The sequence below is a fragment of the Oryzias melastigma genome, linkage group LG6 (assembly GCF_002922805.2).
Source record: "Oryzias melastigma strain HK-1 linkage group LG6, ASM292280v2, whole genome shotgun sequence".
In the NCBI taxonomy this organism is placed as follows: Eukaryota; Metazoa; Chordata; class Actinopteri; order Beloniformes; family Adrianichthyidae; genus Oryzias; species Oryzias melastigma.
The window spans coordinates 5,825,482-5,847,188 of record NC_050517.1 but is presented as its reverse complement, the minus strand read 5'-3'; the positions used below and the strand labels follow the sequence as shown (position 1 = coordinate 5,847,188).

The window sequence follows — 21,707 nt, the reverse complement described above, 5'->3', positions numbered from 1 at the left end:
GGGGGGGGGGGGGTTGACTCATTTGCTCAAACAGAGAAAAACTCCTCCATTCTTGCCACCAAACAAGTGTATCATTAATGGTTTCAGGCACTGCTGGCTAGACCATGCTGGTAGAAAAGCATTTAAGAGACCAGAGATGAATCTGTGAACAGCGTGGTCTTCAGCGGATGCATCTCATTTGAATCAGGATGAAAACAGTCTGCCACCATGATCTCCACAACACACTGTTAGCAGGACAGTGAACATTTGTCAGAGTTACATCAACAAAGGAAAAGAAAAAAAATGAAATGGATTCAGTTTATACAGAACTTTCTTATTATGATGAGAATTATGCATAAAGGTGCACTCACACCGAATGTGATTTACGCGGTGGAGGCGGCCAGTTATAAAGTCAATGGTACAGACGCTACATGAGGCGATCTGTAGTCCCTTGGTGCAATTTAAGTAACGGGCGCAGCTCGGAGGACTGGCAGCAGCTCAATTTGAACAATGAGGCTCGAATTGAGGTGCGAATTGGGCGGTGCAACCAAAATTTAAATATCTTTGACCGGTCACCGAATCCCATCTGCCAATCAGGAACTCAGCTTTGGGATACTAGTCCTACTTGTCCGGTACTTCCATATATTTCCTTAACCCGTTGGAGCTTCAGGGTTGCAGACTCCGCTACATACGGCAACTTTGGGGTGAAGGCGGGATACAGATCGCCGGTTTTTGCTCCAGCGGCGGAGCTCACTCGCTCGAAATGACGGCACACAGAGAGCCGCTGCGGGGTGCAGAAGCTGCCGACTCGAGCCTTATCAAAAAAGAAAAAATAAACTAAAAAGGTCCCCCTCAATTAATAAGAGACAGTGAGCCTTCAAACTCAGCTCTGTGGAAGTGGCTGTCGTTGAGACACATCCCCTGTGCCGGGAAAATCTTTTAATAATAATCATATGAACCCAAACATGGAGACACCGTTCTTTATGTCGATCACCCTAAAACTATTAGCTGGTAGCTCCTCCCACATGCAGCCGGCATCAAGCTCAGTAGCCCATTTATTGGCAGGCAATGAGCAGAAAATTTGTCACGCAGCAAAAGAGGGGCGAGGAACGCAAATTTGTCGCCTGGATCCCATTCGGTGTGAAATCTCTTTTAGAGTGCGATCAGGAGATCACTTCTGCAAATGAGGACTCTGTTAGCCAAACAAAACAAAAGTAAAATACAAACTTCTTAGTACCTGTTTAAGGTACAAACAACTCTGTCAAAACAAAAACTCATTTTTATGTTAAACTTCTTTGAACTAGCCAGATCTACACCAAACAGAATCACTCTTTTTTAAGTGGAAAAGAGCCTTTGATAGTGAAAATGTAGCACAGAAATGTCAGTTATCAAAGTTTAGAAATGTTTCTTTGCAGTCTTAGCTAAATATAAAGCATTTTATGAGTTTCTGAAAAAAAGAAAAATAAAGAACTGCACTTCAAATCCAAAATGTCTTCATTTCAAACAGTATGAAAAATGTAGAAAAAAAACTATCAAATTCTGGCGTGTGTATCCTGGGTGGACATTCTCTGTGTACTAACAGTGAACTTGCAGCCACTCATTTACTACAGCCCTCTATCTAGAAAACACAGATAAGATGTGCACACAAAAGCCTCACAGCTTAACTGCAGAACAAGAAGCTCATTTCGTGCACTGTTAACTTTGCAGCCTTTCGTCCAAACATTATCATTGAGTGAATGTGAAAACATGTAGAAACTAGCCAGGAAATGTTTTCACACATGAATTGATTCACCAAGATGTTCCTCTCTCTGAACTCGACCAGAGCTGGAGCGAGGCATCCCTGCATCCACGTTTTCTCCTGTAAAGTCACACGTGTGATGCAGCCCGAGAGGCAAGAACCACTGCAGCAGCACCTGACTGGCAGAGCCGAACTCACACCAGGGTTTTATAGCAAATACATTTTAAGAAACTGAAACTAAACACATTATAAGTCATACATTAATCGTGATGATATACTATGTAGCTTGATGAAACTAAACTGTTGGAGGCTTTAGTTGTTGCAAAGGTTCATTGGAGGAAAGTAATATTAGTCAGTCAGTCGACTAACCGATCAATTGACCTGTGTGTCTAAAAAACAAACAAACTTACCAACCAATTAAACAGGTAAAAAAATGAATAACTCACCCGCCCACTCACCAACTAACCAACCAACCAACAAGAGAGTGCCTGATTCAGTCAGTCAATGATTCAGTTAGTCAGTCAACTAATAGACATACTAACCAATCAACCAACCAATTTACCCACCAACTAACCAACAAATCAAACAACCGACTGACACATCAATAAGTCAGTCAGCCAACCGACCAACCAATTCAACCAACAACTAGCCAACCAACCAATCAAACAACGGACAGACACATCAACCAACCAACCAACCATTCACCCAAGAACCAATTAATCAAGTAATCAATGGGCACATCAATCAATCAATCAATCAAACAACAAAAGGACACATCAATCCACCAAACAACTAACCAACCCACCAACAATTCAAACAACAGACTGACATATCAATCAGTCAGTCAGTCAGCCAACCAACCAATCGACCAACCAATTCAACCAAGAACTAGCCAACCAACCAATCAAACAACGGACAGACACATCAACCAACCAACCAACCATTCACCCAAGAACCAATTAATCAAGTAATCAATGGGCACATCAATCAATCAATCAATCAATCAATCAATCAATCAATCAATCAAACAACGAAAGGACACATCAATCAACCAAACAACTAACCAACCCACCAACAATTCAAACAACAGACTGACATATCAATCAGTCAGTCAGTCAGCCAACCAACCAATCGACCAACCAATTCACACAACAACTAACCAAACAAACAAACAATCAACTGACACACCAACCGACCAACCAACCAATTCACCCAACAAGCAACCAACTAATCAAACAAACGACGGACACGTCAATCAATCAAACAACCGATGGACACACCAACCAACCAACTCACCCAACAATTAACCAACTAATCAAACAACCAACCGACAAATCAATCAATTAATCAATCAAACAACTAACCAACTAATCAATACATCAATCTATCAAATAACCAACTGACACACCAACAACCAAACCAGTCGAATCCCAAGCAACTAACCAACTAATCAAACGACTAATGAATACATCAATCAATCAACCAATCAAAGAATCGACGGGCACATTAATCAATCAAACATCCAACAGACACATCAATCAACCAACCAAACAATTCACCCAACGACTAACCAACCAACCAAACAACCAGCGGACATCAATCAACCAACCAATCAAAGAAACAGCCGATGGACACATCAATCAATCAATAAATGAATCAATCAGTGTGTCTGACCATCTTCCAGCATCATCACTAGAGGCCTCTGTTGGCATGTATTGGCAGTGCTACCTGTTTGGTCAATCCTTCTAAAATACCAACACATGACTGTTGATGACTCTCCAGCAGGATTGCTGAAGTTTACTGGTTAAATATCTGGTTAGCATTTTAGTTCATTTTGTACAGAGAAAATGACTGAAGATTTTCTGCTGCTGTGATCATCAAAGCCTCATGTTTTGTTCTGCTCTGCGTGCATGCTGGAACATCAGAAAATGACAAGTGTTTGATTAGATGAAGTGTACTGTAAATCTCCAGATCTAATCTCATTTTCTCCAAAAGCATTCACTCTGTCCTCTGATTGAAAGCAGACGAAGAAAACAAGGGGGCAGGACTGGACAGGATCATTGTTCCTACATCCTTTTTTGCTGATTCCTGATCGCCGTAGGGCCCTGCGCCCAATTCAGAGACGGCGAGAGCAAGCTCGGACACGCAGAACACGATCTGTGCCATTTCTGGCAGCAGGGAGCTCGGAAAAAGATGGCAGTGTCTTGTGCCACTCTAATTACCCTTATTGCTGATGTCTTACTGATGTTTCTTTCTCTGTTTTGTAGCTGCCACGTTTCATGTAAGCACCTGCTTCGTATCTGTCTGTTCTGGAGTCGTAAAGTCCTTTGAGGCGTCAGTCTACCACGGCTTGCTATGAAAACAACAGATTTCCAAAGACTGATATTCCAGCTATTTATATAGTGTTTTAAATTGAGCAGAGAGGAAAAACAAGACTGGATTCAACAGTTCAGCACTCCCTGACACCACAACAAAAGAAAAAAGTTTACATTTGTATCTGATTATTATATATTCTTTTCTGTGTCAATGTGTACTAATTGAAGCATCTACAAAGAGAAAAATGATGACAACGGGGTTGGTGTTGAGTCCCTGTTGAGTCTGCCTTTCCTAAACGCCCAATTTCTTTTTTTTATTAGTGCTTCTAATCCATTTTTGTTTGTTTGGTTTAAGTCATAAAAAGTTTCCTAAATTAGCAGTAGAAACCATCAATAATGTTGACAAAGATGGTGTTGATGCTGCATCTAATGGCCTAGCATTTCTGTACACCTAGTTCATGTTCAGGCAAACAAATACCATCTCAGTGATGCTATGAGCAGGTATGAGCATGTGTGCGTGACCTCCACCGCAGAACACGGTGATGAAGAGTCGCGACTGCCAAATTTATAGCATTGTCTCCTATTGTCTGGTTCTGTAGACCACTGTGTTGGTGGAAAACTACAGCTCATGGCTGAATGATCAAACACAGTAAAGATGACGTGATACTAGCTATTAAACTATTTTTTTGCTCCTCTGTAGAATTTTCAAGTTAAAGTAATGATGTAAAAACTTTTTTTCTGTTGTCTGCATGCAAATGCATCCACTGCACACTCAGTTAAAGGCCAACAATTTGCTAAGGTCATGGTAAAGGAATTGAGGAAACTCCAATTTTCACGGGCTAGGAGTCTTCTCACATGTTCTTCTCTGTGTCCGTGTGGAATAGTCCCACAGACTGGGTTTATAGTTCTACGAGTCCTCTAGCCATCATACTTCTGGACCAGAGTCTGTTTGGTCCACACCAGAGTTTAGCTTACACTTACCAAACGGAGCAGATTGTGTAGAAACAAACTGGTGCAGATCAACTAAATGCGAGAATGCTCCCTTTGCCTCAAAGCTGTTTGTAGTTGAAAGTCTTTGTTTGCACACATTCAACTGTTCTTTGACATTTAGATCATAATTCTGCTAATAAACAAATAGCCTTCTGTAGTTGAAATGCCATACTTTCACTTTAATGCATTGCTGTTTACATTTCTTTTCTTGCTGATCCATCTACTTTAGATAAATAAGTAATCATTCATGCATTCAAAATACCTAAATGACCATTTGCACATACACTTTTCTTCATAAATGCAGCTGTGCAGAACTTTTTCCTGTCCAAATGGACCCAGAGGAGAGGTTAGGACTAACCTAAGTCTTTTTTTTTTAAGTTTTTCTAGGCTAATTTGGCATTTAGCTAATATTTTAGCTGGCTATTAGCTTCAGCATTTTCAGCTTCAGCCTTTTTAGCAATCAATTTCAGCATCTTCAGCTATCAGCACTAGCATCTTCAACAGCCAAATTCATCTTACAGCATTCACACTAGCATTATCACAGGTAATGCTATATATCTAGTTCATAATTATGGTAAAAGGTTACAGTTGTAAAAATGTAGTTTTAGAGTGTTCAATAAATGTTGATCCTGTTCAGCCCATGACTTAAGGTGTGTTTTGGATTTTGGCCCCCTGTGTGATTGAGTTTGACACCCCTGAACTAAACAGATTGGACAATAAAAAATAGCATTTTATTACTGAATATTTAGTGTGTGCTGAGGATTATGAATGATAAATTAAAAGAATTCAGAATAGAGAACACAAAAGAATGGAGTAGAGCTGGATCAAATGGAACGGACTGCAGCCCCTGAAGACAGTCTGACATCTGATAAGCATGAGCTGTGCACTGCATGACATGAGCCACGAGGCTGAAGTATTGTAGAGTTCAATCTTTGACTTAACCAGAGGCACAAGCATTGTGAAGATGGATATGAGATTGCCCTATCTCACTCATTCTTGTGAAAAGATGTGCCCCCCCCCCCCCCAATTTGGTCGTATAAACATCTCCTCCTTGACACAATGACCGCAGCCCTTTTTGCCTGAAGTTGTCTGTTTGCAGCTGCATTACAGATGTGCAAAAAGCAGGCCCATAATAACAGTGGCCATAATCCTACTTAACATTTGATAAATCACACGGCACGTCTTTCATCATGGTTCTTTCTGCCAGAGATGCCCTCATAATTCATCAATGACAAACATGCAAAACGGGCCACAGAATTCGCCCATTTAGCATTATAGTGAGGATTGTGCACTTCAGTTTGCTTATAAAGGATATTTCCTGGTGTTGGTCATGCTCTGTTTTGAGTTGCCCCCCCGTCACAGTCACGTAAGGTCTAAGTACCAGAACTGTTTTCATTTGTGTCAAGGGTCCACAGCATGTGTGTCTGGTTTTCTGTTCATCCTTGTCAGGTTAACTGTTGTTTGTGGGATTTGTCATACTGTCATACTAAATGTATTTATTGAATATGGTAAATAGTAAATGGCGTGTACTTGTATAACGCTTTACTACCTTCCTTTAAAGACAAATATGTTTTTCTGTTTTTAAAAAGTTCTTGAGTCTTTTTCTCATGATAGAGAAAATTAAGATTAAAACTGTGTTTCTGAGTATTTATTCAAATTGTAGCGAATTGGGAGGACACAAAAATATCATTATTGTAGCTGTAGCAGGTAAATGGTAAATGGCGTACTTGTATAGCGCTTTCTACCCTCCTTCGAGGGCCCAAAGCGCTTCACAGTCACAGACCCATTCACCCATTCACACACACATTCACACACACATTCACACACTGGTGGTGGCTCCGCTGCCAAACACTGGCGCCAACCTCCCACCAGAGGTAATTCGGGGTTAGGTGTCTTGCCCAAGGACACTTCAACACATGGGCAGCCAGAGATAAATGTCTATAAACTTCCCCACCAAAGGTGTCGACTAAACCACTAAATATTTTTTTTGTGTTCAATATTTCTATTTGGTCATTTCTTTAAAAAATACCAAAAAAATCTGAATTTTACATGCCTGTAAATTTAGGTGATACAATGTCACAGTATGACTGATTTTTTTTCTCTTTTTTGTAATGTGTGAAGTCCGCCCCTTGACTGCCCCTTGCTCCGCCCCTTGCTCCGCCCCTTGCTCCACCCCTCCCCTTTCTCTTCACACACCTTTCCAACGCCTTCTCATCTCAAAAAGAGATATGGAAAAAAACTTTTACACCAATATCTATTATATTTGAAACTAAGTTTTTTTGAAAACACAAAGAACTGTTTAGTGCCTCTGCCAGTTTCTATCTCCTCAAATGCAAAGTCCTTCTGACAGAAGGGGCGGGGCTAGAGATGGAATTTCCAGCTCTTCAGAGATAAATGTCTCTTTGGTTCTTCTCAATAAAAAGAATCATCTCTTTCAGCTTCTAGGCGACTCTTCGGGTAGTTTTGTTGCTTAAATTAATTCATTATCATCTACAATCTGAAATTATGGACAGAATGAATTACTAATGTAAAAAAAGTTTTTATTTATGACTGTTTATCACATAGACAGGATTTTATTGATTAACTGTAGATGAAATGTAAAAAGAATAATGTTAATATGCTTTTTTATTACAGTTAACTTTTGACTTAATACGCCGTATCTGTCTCTTCCTCGTGCACACGCAGGTGTGGCGGGTTGTAGCTCCTCCCCTTTCTGCTCAGCGCAAACCATTAATAGTGCGAACCACTGACTTTAGCCAATGGCGCAAGATAACATTGACAGATCACGTGCAGCTCAGTGTGAATAATAGAGGAAGAAAGTGTGCAAGAATAAATATATAAGGACTTCCAGGAAGGAGCTCGTGCTGCAGGGTGGATCTCTGCTGCTCACCTGCGGCTCCAGGAGTCCAACACTGATGTGAGAAGTCTCCTCGCAGCATCTCAGTCTGTCATTGGATTTTGAATTTAAGCGCTGTGATTACAGCATTCAGAGCATGTCTGGACTTTGACCGACAACCCTCACTCTGCAGTAACCGCGCCGGTTACTTTTTTCTCCGTTTCGTTTCATTTAACAGAGAAAATGTCAGACGCTACACACAGATGCTACAGGTACTTATTGTTGAGTCTGTCACCACCTCATCTACCGTGCCACAGTGTCGGCATTAGTAGAACCCAAAGTACGAGGTGCTCTGTGTATCCCTGGTTAATATATTTTTAAATATTTATCATAAAAAAAATAAACTGATGCGTATCATCGAGCATTTTTAGTGGTTATAAGGAACTTCAAGAATGTTTCTAGTGGGTATACTGCGTATACCTGCGTATCACGTAGACTTCACCACTGGTCCCCACCACAACTCAGAGGTGAATTTCTGATGAACTCCTGCTTCTCTGCAGAAAATCTGTCTTAGAAAACCACACAGGCTTTTGATTTTGGCTAAAATGATAATGGAAACACCAGTAGAACGCTTCTACAATAGATCAAAGAGGACTAGAGTGGGACTTTAAGGCCCAAAGAGCTTTAGAGTCATAGTCACCAACGCACACATTCACACACTGTGCTGCCCAACACCAACTTATAACCACCAGGAGCAATGTGGGGTTCAGAGTCTGGCCCAAAGACTGTTCAACACACGGGCAGGCATGGTGGGAACTGAACCTACAATCTTCTAATCAGAGGTTGACCACTCTACCTCTGCACCATGACCACCAAACCTGGTCTACTGCCTGTCTGCCTTCAACCAACGGGTTATGATCATTTGATCTGTCAATGTTTGCACAGGTTTTACTAACACAAACCTTCGATGGAACAGACCCTGAGATTCCTCGTACCAAGCAACCTTATTTTTGTATGATATTAACAAATATTATCAACAGTAATAAGTTGTGCAGATATAAAATACTAGATAAATGTAAAAAACAAAAGATAGCTTAAAGTTAGCAGTTAGCATTTTCTTTAAAAAAAACTTAATTGTATAACTGACTAACAACAAAAATCCAATTGTATTGACTTCAGTGACTAATATCTCTGATGTTGTATTAAAGTGATATTTATTATATTTACTAATCATTGAAGTGACCTAATAAAAATCAATAAGTGTCTGGGGGACATTTCTGAAAACCATTATTTACAAACCAGCGTCTGAAACTTGTTCATTAAAATGAGCGGCCTAATTAAGGCATCTGTTGGTCACAACCATCTCCCCAATACAATTATATTACAAGCAGACTTAATCAATCAGGCCAAAGATTCAATTTAAAAGCCATCAGCCTTTGGTGGGCTTTCTCTAATCAATGCTAATCTGATGATAATTTTGACCCCAATTGTGGCTGTTGTGTATTTCTCCTGACGTTCTCGTGGTGGACGGCTGGGAATAGCCGAATGGGAAGTCCTCAAGCGGCTTTTACATTCAGGCTTTAAAAGTGACCCTGTTGGGTGAGAGCTCCCAGCAAAATGTTTTAGGAGTTTTTACATATGAGATATTTTACCAGGAGGTGGAGAGCTTTGGTTTGGCAACCGTTACCGCAGTTTCAGTCAATTCAAGTTGATTTTTGGTTCACATAGTTGTTGGGTGCTGGGTAATTAGTCTGGAATTCTCATTAGGAAAGCAAAGTTTGACATTAGGATCACCTTGGTGCTAAATGAACATTCTTCAAAGCGGAGGTGGGAGTGGGTTAAGCGGGGTTAGTTAGACCGGGTTAGTCAGAAGAGAAGCTGCCGCTCGATAACTGAGGACACTCCTCTGAGTTTTTCTGACATGAATGGATCTCAGACTTCAGTCAGCTTAGCTCTCACAGATGGGAACAGGCTGTGGTGGGTCCACAGGAAATATTAAAGTCATAAACCACTCGGTGAGCTTGTGAAATAAAAGTGTTCATGCACATTTTGTCTATGGACATGCTGTGGGCATTGATATATGTCACTGGATTTGCCTTTACACAGCGATGTGCAGGTGCTATTGTTCTCCAATGAGTCACATCAACAGTGGAGGACAGACAGACATCATCCACAAAAATCAGTCAAGCTTCCTCCTTTCTTAAGTGATTTTCACAAAACATGACTCGAGTTAAAGCTTAGAAAATAATTGATCTGATTACTGATGTGATATCGGCATTCTGTTAGCATTATGGACTATTTTGACATTTATTAAGGTTTTCTTTAGACTATTTTGAAGTTTAGCTAATATTTCAGTTACAAGCGAGCTGTTTTTTTTTTTTTTTTACTAACTTAGGCATTTTTAGTTTTTTAGGCTATTTTAGAGTTTAGCTATTCTTCAGCTACATGCTAGCTGTTTTAGCTAGTTTTGACATTTTTTCAATTTTTTAGGCTATTTTGAAGTTAAGCTATTTTTTCCACTACATGCAAGCTGTTTTTGCTAACATAGGCTTTTTTTCAATTATTTTGGCTTATTTGGCATTTAGCTAATATTTTAGCTGGCTATCAGCTTCAGCGTTTTCAGCTATCAGCACTAGCATCTTCAGGGACCAAATTCAGCTTACAGCATTCAGACAAGCAATATCGCAGGTAATGCTATATATCTAGTTTCTTAAGTGATTTTCACAAAAGATTTCTCAAATTAAAGCTTGGAAAATTGTTGATCTTGTGGTATTTTTAAATATTATCTATTATTTCTACAGATGAATCTGTAAATAGTGCATTAGCTGCACCTTCTACTGTTACTGTTGCTGGTAACGCATCGCTGTCAAATGAACAGCAGCTCAATATCAGTGATTTTCATTTTGCTTATGCTCTACATATCACTTTCTCACCTCGTGTGTGCAGCATTTGTGAGGAGCACTTTACAAACAACTAGAATGTGGGATTCATCTCACCGGTATTTCATGAGTGTGTGTAACTTAAATTATTCTTACAAATACTTCACAATACACTTATCACACGCATGACAAACGTACGTCCCATTTTGTAATGTCCCTTAAGGTGGTCACATGAGCCTCCAGGGGACTGCAAGACACACCTGCGCTCCATATAGATGGATTCACTCCTCTCTAAATCTCTCTATGGTCCTGGACAACCCAAAAACCTGCCACATCTGTGCGGGTCAACATGTGACGAAGATTTCACACAGGTCCTCCTTGATGTTGGACATGAAGACCAGTATTCTTTTTGAATGGACAACCTCTCCATTCACATCTGCTTCACTCAGTACAAATATTCAAGCAGTTAAGAAGTGAGGTAACTGTTAAATTCAGAAATTTGTTTCATAGTGAGGACAATGCGTCTTTTCCTCAGTTTTAAGCCTTCAGTAGAAGATCCTGAGGGGAGTCTGCAGTCTGACAGAACAGAAGAAACAGCAGAATTGCTCTGTCACAGGCAGCTGAAAAAAGGAGACATTCATCATTCCAACATCCATCTTACCGTACGGCTAAAACTGAACTTAAAAGGCTCGTCTGAACTGACAAGCACCACTTAAAAGCTCCAAATATGCTCATCCCCTGAGCTTTCAGCCACATCCTTATCTGTCTGAAAAGTGCAGTTTGGCAGAGAGCACAACCAAAACAAAACGTCCTCTGTACCTTTATGACCTTTATGAATTTACAACTGCACTTATCGCCCCCCAAACACGACGATAGCAGCCTATCTGCCATATGCCACTGGAGCTGCCGTAAATCTATTAAGTGTTTGGATAACTCAACTTTAGAATGACAGTTCAAGTTGGTAATATTTTTTTTTGTCAGTGCAACTATTTCAGACAAGAGGATCTGAATAATAGAAAAACCTGACTGTATTCACAAAAAGATCCAAATCTTTTCCTAAAAGCTGCAAACAGCTAAACTGTCTGTTTCAGTCAGAAGTTGATACAAAAGCGGCAGTAAAATCAACTTTTCAACATGTTCTTTGCAAAAATGTTATGCAGAGTGCAATGAAGTGACGGGAACAGAAGCACTCTTCAGCTAATTATATGGCACAGAGATGCTCCTGTACCTCCAGCAAAACTGAAACCACCCCATAATCAAGTGAGTCAAGCGGAAGGAATTCAATTTAATGAACAGTACACTTTCTTAGAGTGGCCAAAACAGTGGCTTGATGCAACCTGTCACCACCAGGATGCACAGGCAGACCTTTGATGTTTGAAACTTCAGCTTTGTGCAGTTTTTCTCACATATGAGGCTCTTGTTAAGTCGTTTATTATACTGAGCTGCAGGATGTTTTTTTATAACCAGAAGCAAGTTGTGCGGTTTGATCCTCAGCACAGTAGCTAGAGACTCTGTGACCTATTTATATCATACCTGCCTGAAAGTCAAAAGAAGTTTGTTTTTTCCTTATTCAAACTATTTCTTCAGCATAAATTATGTTACTTTGACAAAAACTTTTTGTGAATCACTATTGATTATGAAAGATGGAGTAAACTCTGAGTTTTTAGTGGGATTACCTTTTTTAAACTACTTTATTTGATGATAAAGTTAGGTGGAATACAAACATTTGGTAAATGAAACATTGCCTTATCATGTAAAACAGCTTTAAAACACCTTTTTTTCAGACTCTTTGGGAGAGAAATGGTTACGCCAACATTTTTGAGTCGATTCAAAAACGTAAACGATGTCAATCGTTAAACGTTACTTCTTGGAAAACCTGCAAACATTCTATCTAAGTAGTTTCTTCTAAGTCAAGTAGTTCTCTGAAAATGGGGATCTCTATACTAAAGTGAAGGCATTAAAGTAAGATACTAAAACAGATTTGGTGTTGTTGAGGCGATTCAAGACGCTCATGATGGAGAAGGAGGGAGGAGGCCTCACAAACATGTCTGTCTGTACTGGCTGCTCAGGAGGATCCCCACCAGCTGCTAAAGCCATGCCATCCCAGGCTGGTTGGCTGAATGTCAAGTTGCGTTCACATAAACCTCGGAAACGTGTGTTCAAGCGATCACTTTCAATGAAAAGTCTGTGCAAACCCGCATAAATGGACGTTTCAAGCTTCTCACGTTCATCCAACTGAACTGCTACTGAACGCGCGTTGAAAGTTATACCACGTCAAATTAGGGCCAATCAGGGACTCTGATTTGATAGTAACGTATGGATGGAAGTACCAACCGTTTGAAAATTTATCATGGAAGAGAAACTAATAATGGCGCTAGAACCAGGTAGTAACAGTCCAGTCCAGTGTGAGCGTAGCACACCGAGCCTACAACTACACCTTTTCTTTGTGTATTAAGATCACTGATGGCTATCCAAACACACACTGAGTCGTGGATTTGAACAGATTTGTCCAATACAGTTTGAAACTTCTGAAGTAGATCACCTGCAGGTCAATCATGTCAGTTAGTGACAGTAAGTGTGTAGTGTAGACCAAAGACTTAATAAAGAATAGTCTCAGATTTATAAAGATGCTAACTTAGATTTTATCAGCCTGAGCAGTTAGTAAGATTATCTATAATCAATATGTTTTTGATTGGAAACAACTATAACTTCTGGAGACATGATACATTGAAAAATGAGGTTTCAGATTACTGGACTTGCAAAGAACCAAAGACATATTTCCTCCAAAAGAAAGTCAAAAGTAACAGAGTGGGAGTCTTTGTCAGAGTGTGTTGGGTGTTTCCCCACGACTCCTGTGTGTGCATGCCCTTGGACAAACTATTCACTGTGTCATTAATCACAGACCTCAGCTATTGTAAGCCTGACCAGAGAAGCACCGTACGCGCTGAGGTTAAGCAATGATGCCGTCACAATGCAGCTTTGTGGGCGCATATTGATGGACAGAGATGTCAGTTGACTTGGTGCCATTAGGGATATGGGTCTTTAGATGGAGCCACTGGTAATGGATTGAAGGACAGAGGCCAAGCGCAACAACTCTGACAAACATCTGTCTTGCATTGAAAAGCCAAAGGCTTCTTAGCACAGGTTAAAAATGAAACCATGATTACAGAGGAGCTAAATGTCAGCCTTCTAAGGACCATTTTTGAGGAAAAGTAAAAATCAGTTCGAGGAAAGATTTGTCAGTAACAAATTTGTGTTCAAGTGAAAGGCCTTATTAGTGTTTTTTTCTTTTCATTTTCTTTTCATCATTTAAATTTCCATTTACTAAAAATATGATCAGATGAACTCTTGCCAAAGAAGAACAAAGTTCTACTTGGCCACAGAACCTTCATGCTTCTCCTCCCTGTTTTTAGAATCATCTTTCTAACATCTGAAGCCTGGAGGACTGTTCAAAAAGGCAACAAGTAACGAAAAGTTCACCAAATATGGACAGAAACAACCTCACCTTAAAGACTGCAGCTCAGTGAGTTCATCTCTAATTTTGTATGAAGGATGAATGATGAACAGAAACACAAAAATACTGCAACTAAATAACCTTTTATGCTGTTGTGAGCCAACATCAACCAGACGGCCTCTGCTGATGTGTGTGCTCAGAACGACTCAAGCTGCTGAGGTTTTCCTCTGGTTCTTCTGCACGTTTTCTACCAGATAAATCTTGAGCATGTTTTCAACTATTCTGGTTAAAATCTTCAGCTCCTTCTGGACTTTTAAGCTTTTTGCTAAAAAGCCAAGAGTTTGACTATTCAAATGTTGCACATTTATTAATGCATTAAACTTTAGGTGAAAATAATAGAATCAGGAAATCATCTCTATAATTGCTATTCATTGCCTTTTTGTTTTGCAATTTTGTAATAATTAAATAATTATTTATTACCACACTTAAAGATGCACTTAAAAGCCTTAATCAAACAAAGTTGGGAGTTAAAGGTATAGTGAATATGCTAATAGGGCTAACATGGCTAACACTTCTAACATGACTAACACTTCTAATGCAGCTAACGTGTAGCGATGTCAGACAGTGTTTTTTTTTTTTCTCCGGCTATGTCCGAATTCTTACCCCTATCCCTATCTACTAAAAAGCTATATAGTGCAGGACTATATAATGCACATGTGTCAAACTCAAGGCCCAGGGGCCGGATCCAACTCGCTGGGTGATTCTATTCCTTTGTATTTTATTGTTATTAATGGCGCAATATTATCTTGCGCTTATTTCTAACTTGTATAATATTGACATATTTTTATGGAGAGTAGGCCTGTGACCCAAGGTGTGTTTTGGATGTTGGCCCCCTTTGCGATTAAGTTTTACACCCCTGATCTAGTGCCCTGAATTTTAAAAGCAATTCAGACACCATGCTAACTACTTTTTTTTCTAAACCATAGATATATTTCACACAGTAAAAAATCTAATCAATACAGACATTTCACGTCTATTTATGACTCTCTTATGTTTTGATGATCAAAATGTGGATAATTTGTTAGAAAATTTGATTTAAAAACTTTTTTTTTTCGCAAAAACTGCTCAAATGCAATGCATTGTGGTCTACATTCACGAATGTAGTGAGAATCGATGCACACTAGTTTTTCGCTAAGACTTTTGGGAAAATTCTAGGGCACTTGGTTTTGGAATTGTAAATTCGCACAGCACTACAAAATGGCGAACACACTATATAGTGAGTAGTGAAGGAATTCAGACGTAGCCTTCGTGTTACTAACAAGGTTAGGAGTTAGTGTAGTCACAGTAAGTTTGTTTTAGTGGTATCAGTCTGTTTTTTAATGTTCTGCAAACAAGGTTGGGAGTTACAGGTATTGTGAATATGCTGGCATGGCTAACACCTCAAACATGGAAACTGTAGCGTTTTACAAACAGGTTCTCGAGTTACTGTGAACACAGTCAATAAAGTTTGACTGACTGATGGACTTTTGTCTCCGGTGTGGTTTATATATGACAAGAGTTCAAAAACAGACCACTATTCGATGATCCACCTTGTAATCCAGTGTGCCCAATAGTGCTTAACCAGGCTCTCAGATGTTTAGTGACCAGCTTTTGCTCATGTACAATCGCAGGGGTCAGAGGACAAAGTCAGAAGCAGGTCAGGCTTCAGCATCTTGCCCAAGGGCACTTGAGACAGGAACAAAGTAGACATCAGGCCTGTCTGAACCTGAGACCACCCAGTTTGTGACACAACCTCTTCAACCAAAGTCTACAACTCAAACTGATAAACACAGAGTCGTGCGTACGCAACAGCTGGTTGATGGTGACCTAATTCAAGTGTCTGAAAGTGCATCGTAAAACCACATCATGATGACACTAGCGCTCAGCGCCTGCAGGAGAATTAACTTCTAACAGTCATGTGGAAGGAGTCACTGCAGAGTAGAAGCTGCATCTTATCTGGTGTTGTTTTTCTTTACAGTTTCTCTTATTTGCATTTTTCTGCCCATTATACAAATGTCCAAGAGGTTCGCCCCACACCACCCAGTCCCAGCTCTTACCACGTTGTGGCAGGACTTCCTGTCCGATCCTGTGAAGTGATACGGCTCCACCGTGCTGCACTCCTGCATGTACCACCGGAACCGCTCGTTGATTTGTTTGATGGTCATGATGCAGATGGCGGAGTTGGGGGTTGGCTCTGGAGAGTTTGGTTTTCCTTGGGCAAAAGCAGCAAACAGCACATCTTCGCCTTTTTCCACCTTTGTGAAATGAGCAGCCTGCAGTATGTTGAAGACCTTCATGCCTGCAGAGCGTCGGCGCCTCTTGTTAGTGCTGATGCACTCGAGGGGCATCTCCACGTAGCGACGGATGGACTTGTCTGAGGAGCACATCCGGACGATGCGTGTGTGGTAGGCCTGAGAGTCCCAGCTCACCTTCTGCACGGTGAGGAAGTAGGCGAAGGGTCCACTGTGGAATGAGTAAACGTAGCGCAGGTAATAGTTTCCTCTTAGGGATGGGATCAGGTCCATGTATGAGGAGCTGGACTCAAAAGTGAAACCATCTTGGCTTGTCCTCATCTTCCGCATGGAGAAGGTGTGAGGATGTGTTGTCATGCCGGTCATGTTATCTTTGCCTGGAATTTCAGAGTTCCCAACAAAAAAGTTGATAATGTTGCTCTCCACGTTGAGCACCTGAGACCCCGAAGGGCTTACGACCACATCAGAGTCACTGGGCTGACCAGAACCCCTGTTGGCAAAGCATTCAACATCTTCATCGACGGTTTTCAGACCATTGCCCTCATTCAGGACATGCCGGCGGCAAACTCCATTGTCTTCAGAGCCACAGCTGTACAAGCCTTGGTCGTACATCTTCTCAACCACTAAAGCAATGTTGTGGTTGTCAACCCTCTCACTACCGCCCCTTCTCGCCTGTGTCTGGCCGCAGGTCTCGCTGGCCGACAGTGGTCCCGTGTGGTACTCCGATAGCTTTGTCAGGTTGGGGGATAAAGCGTAAATCCTGTTAACCGCACCGACGTAGATGATCCCGTCCAGGATCACCATGTTCTGGATCGGAAAGTCCGCAGTGAAAGTTGGGAGGTCATAAGTGACGGAAAGGTTGAGATCTGTCCGCTCAGATGCATGGTCACACCAGCCTCTCACACTGGGGCAAAGGACCCACAGCAACACGGAGAAGAGAAGGGAATCCATCCTGTTGCAGAAAAACACAAAAAACAGTTTTACAAGTAAGCCCAGAGAACTCCTAAGGTCAAAACATGTTTGGATTATGACAAGATTGCCCACAAGGCTATACATTTAGACCAGGGTGTCCAAAGTTAGTCCTCAAGGGCCGGCCTCCTGCTGGTTTTCCAGAATCCCTGCCTTATCTGCTGCTGATTACCTGGACCTGGTGTGTTTGGCAGGTTGGTTGGAAAACATGTAGGACACTGGCCCTGGAGGACTGATTTTGGACACCTCTGATTTAGAGTCATACGTTTATTTAACTCTCCAGAGAGTCTACCATCAAAACTGACGTCAAATTTGGAAAAACATGCTTAGACTTTAATGCTGTGTGCTGCACGGTGGAAAAACTTCTATTGGATTTTCGTATAAGTCTCTATGATGCCTCGTGACGTGACAGGAACAATCACAATAGCACACAAATTTACACGATCCTGTATATTAAGCGTTTCGGTTAAGGCAGGATTCTTTAAGGTTAAAAAAGCCATTTTGTCAGTTTCTACAGCCCAAGGACCATATGCAGCCTGCTAAGAGATTTGATCTGGCCCGCCAAAGTGGAATAAACGATTTTGATTACCCATATTGTTTTATTTTTCGTGTTGTTCCTATGTCTCCCGATGGATGGCGCACTACAAATAATTTCACTATTGATTAGGCACAGAAAGTTATTCTGCATTCATGTAGTGTTTGAAGATTCATTGTTTTTCAATTTTCAGATTATTCCAATGCCATTTGAACACAACCCAATCAACACATTGGTTAAATGGTACTAAAATGAGAACCAAAATCACAGTTTTGAAATAAAAAATCCAAAATGTAGAGTTTAAAGTAAATGCATGTTTTTGTCCAGATCCTGTGTTATTTATTTATTTTTTTTACTTGGTGAATTACCAAAACATGCCACAAATCTGCTCCTGGCCCGGCCCTTCTGTCAAATTTGAGCCCTTTGAGGCCCACAACTAAAAAAATGTTCCATTCCTGAGCTAGACACTTAAGCGGCAGAAGATAAGAATATGCTTTAAGGTTATTCTAATAATAAACCATAACCTATCTACCGTCCTTTTGCTCAGTTATCTGACAAGTACCTACAAAATCTAAACATAAATATAAACCCATTACCCTCCGATACGTAGACTGTTTGTGTGTTTCTTAAAGCCAGAGAGTCACAACAGAGGGATGAAAGAGGAGCATGTGGCTCCGGAGCCTCAGGTTGCTGAGCCCTGCATTAAGCTGTTTGAGTGGTTTAAGCTCAGAAATGAGGATGACTGCCCAACAGGGTGAGGGTGCTGTTTGAAGAATGATTTTCATTTGTGAAAAAAAATGTGGTTGTGATGTGAAAGTGAAAACTGATGCATGTCACTTCAGCATTACAACACTACAAACAACACATGTTCCACCTCAGCTATGACATAGGCTAAATTAAACTTAAGTAGAAAAGTTGCATTACCTGCGATAAAGCTAGCGTGAATGATTTTTGCTAAATCTGGTCGCTGAAGATGCTGAAGTGGTTTGCTGAGAATGCTGAAACAATTTACTCTAATTTCTAAAGGGATTTGCTGGAAAAGCAAAAACTATTTGAAAAATGCTACATTTGCCAAAAGACTTGAAATTTCGTTAAAGAACTATGAAAGAGTGCTGAAGTTGACCTAAATTTCAGGAAAAAATGTAGTAAGTTCGATTAAAAGTCCTCAATAAAAGCCAATTTTGCAAAAAATATGCCGCAGCGTGTTGTTTAAATATGAGCTATGCAACAAATTGGCCACAAAGAAAACCTTAGTAGATGCCAAATCAGCCTAAAAAGCTAACACATTGCTAAAATACTAGCTCAACTCCAAATCACTCAAAATCGTTAGCCTGTAGCTAAAATATTAGACATGCCTAAAAGTAGCCTCACAAACCTCAGTAGATAACAAATTAGCCTCAAAACGTTAGCATGTTGCTAAAATATTAGCTAAATTCCAAACTAGCATTAAAAAAACCTCAGTAGATAACATAGTCAAAAACGAGAGTATGATGCTAAAATATTAGATCAATTCCAGATTAGCATTAAAAAACAGTAAATATTAAATTAACCAAATTAGCTAGAATGATGGTAATTTAGCAGCTCAATGCAAAAGTATTTTTAAATTGCTGTAAACAATGGTCTCAAAGTGATCTAAGTGTTTGAAGAATGTTAATAATTTCTCATTTACTTCCTACAGGGGATAATTTGCTCAATATTTCAAAACTACAAAGTTTATGAAAACCAAAAATACAAGCAGTAATGTCATCAACGAGCTGAAGAGACAAGTAATGCTGTTCGGTTGTGAAAATGAAAAGCATTTCTGTTTATGCATTTTAATTTTTTTAATTTGATATTTCTAATTGAATTTTGGTAAAAATTTACTGAAGAATCTTTTGAAAAAGTAAAATGCAAAATGTCATTATCTTAATCATTTTAATTAAGTTATAGAAAGAGTGGTGAAAGCCATTGGGAGGATTTCTTTTTCATTTCATTTAAGATACAAGTAAAACTGTTATGTTGTGAAAATGAAAAAGCATTTCCAATGTTGACTTTTATTTTGAATATGAGTCTCAAACGCTTCCAGAAATGCTTACTAAGCATTGACACAATGATCCCACAAAAAGGTACAATAAAAGTGCAGAGGACGTTTCCAAACACATGAAGTGGGAATTTTTCAAAAACTCTCTTAAGGCCCTGAACACAACTGTGTCAGGGGGAGCAGCCGCCAGCCGCACTCACACCACTACAATCAGCAAACACAAACAGAGTTGGAGTGTAACTTTGACATGTGGCCACATGGCCTCGCGGTGAGAAATGGCTGAGTGGCTCTGTGCTCAGCTGCTCTGTTCCCAAATGGATCAGAGGAAAGAGACGAGCCGCTCTGCTGGGCAGAGCAACCACTGCTCCGCAGGGAGGAGAGATAAACTCAATTAAAACAGAGGAGGAGGGAGGGGTGAAGGCAAGGGGCCATTCAATGATAAATAACCCCAGTGACTAAACACTAATCCACTGGGAGATGCTTTTAAGGGGAGTGAGAGCGGGAAGAAGCAGCGCTGCATTTGTAGGAGGTGGATGTGGTTTGGAAACAGAAATCTCCACCAACCTGTGCTAAGCTTCATGCTCAGAGGCATCAATCGATGGAACATTTAGTTGCACATTTTGACGCGTTTCAAATGTGTCAGCTCCATTCACAGACATGCGCACTGCCAGAGACGCCAAACTGCGCAAGCTGTGAAATCCCGCTCCGGGATGCGTCCAGAGCTCGTATTTGAGTTTAAACATGTTTGAGTGGCTGTAAGGGTTTGACGCAACCAGCTTTATGTGTGATGGTTCAAATGTTGCGCACCTGCACACACTCCCGCGCGCGCAGTCCCGCTGTCCAGCTGTTTTGTTTTCTACACAAAAGGAGACAGGAAAGAGATAAATGTTTTTTTGGTTTAAAAGGAAAATGACTCATAACTCGGAGACTCAAAACAAACCAACCTAAGCCCACATGGGAAGTTAACGGCGCACTACTGTACGACAGAAAAGGCTTCTCAACGAGAACCGTGACGCAGACGGTCTGGAGATGCGCTTTTTACGCACGGAGCGCGCTGGGTTTGGAAAGAAAGTGTGAGAATGAAGATGAACTCACCTGTTAAAGAGCAACAGCGCTGTGCCTCAGTTCATACTCCGATGTCTTCTCCCCCAAATACAGTTCAAAAGAATTTCAAAATAAAATCTCAGGGTTTATTGAAGTTTTTGTCAAAGGTCACTCCAGTCTTCCTTCTGTTTACGTTTCTCTCCGCGGTTATTTTTCTCTGTTAGACAGCAGCAAACGGCCAGTCACGTTCTGCGCAGCGCGGGTTCAACTCCGTCTGTGAGTGAGTGAGTGCTGGCAGCGGAGCTGCGCTCCTGCTGCATCTGCGTCAAGCCCCGCCTCTTTCTGCCGGCGCCATTCAGGTAGAGGGGTCCGAGCTGATGGTCTGTACTCATCTCACATCGATTGAGTTCAGCTGTTATTGTAGTGTAACAGTTCCAAAGACTATCATAGTTTAATATAGCCGTTTAACAGGAACCACATTAGACTAGAAAAATATTTAAACCCACTCTGGTGAAAATGTGTTTTTAACTTGTTCCTGAGGCGTTTTTCTCATGGGAAGACATAAATATTAGAAAAAAAAACTGTGTCAGGAACAAAGGAAATAGTGCAAATGTAGGGCTGGGTATAGATAATAATTTCCAGAAACTATTTAAGAGC

The 21,707-nt window shown here is 40.6% G+C and overlaps 1 protein-coding gene across 2 annotated transcripts in view; it reads right to left on the bottom strand.

The window, feature by feature from the left end:
• Positions 1 to 21,434, bottom strand: part of met (MET proto-oncogene, receptor tyrosine kinase) — a 96,395-nt gene extending 74,961 nt beyond the window's left edge. Inside the window, exons 1-3 of one of the 2 annotated variants that reach the window (XM_024261880.2) lie at positions 21,102 to 21,434; positions 20,814 to 20,862; positions 16,288 to 17,434 (exon numbers count right to left, since the gene is read on the bottom strand). In XM_024261880.2, the coding sequence (XP_024117648.1) occupies positions 16,288 to 17,433 (1,146 nt within the window). In that variant the 5' untranslated portion in view covers position 17,434; positions 20,814 to 20,862; positions 21,102 to 21,434. The remainder of the gene's footprint in view (positions 1 to 16,287; positions 17,435 to 20,813; positions 20,863 to 21,101) is intronic. The other variant, XM_024261881.2, reaches the window with a different exon arrangement.
• Positions 21,435 to 21,707: the final 273 nt, after the last annotated feature.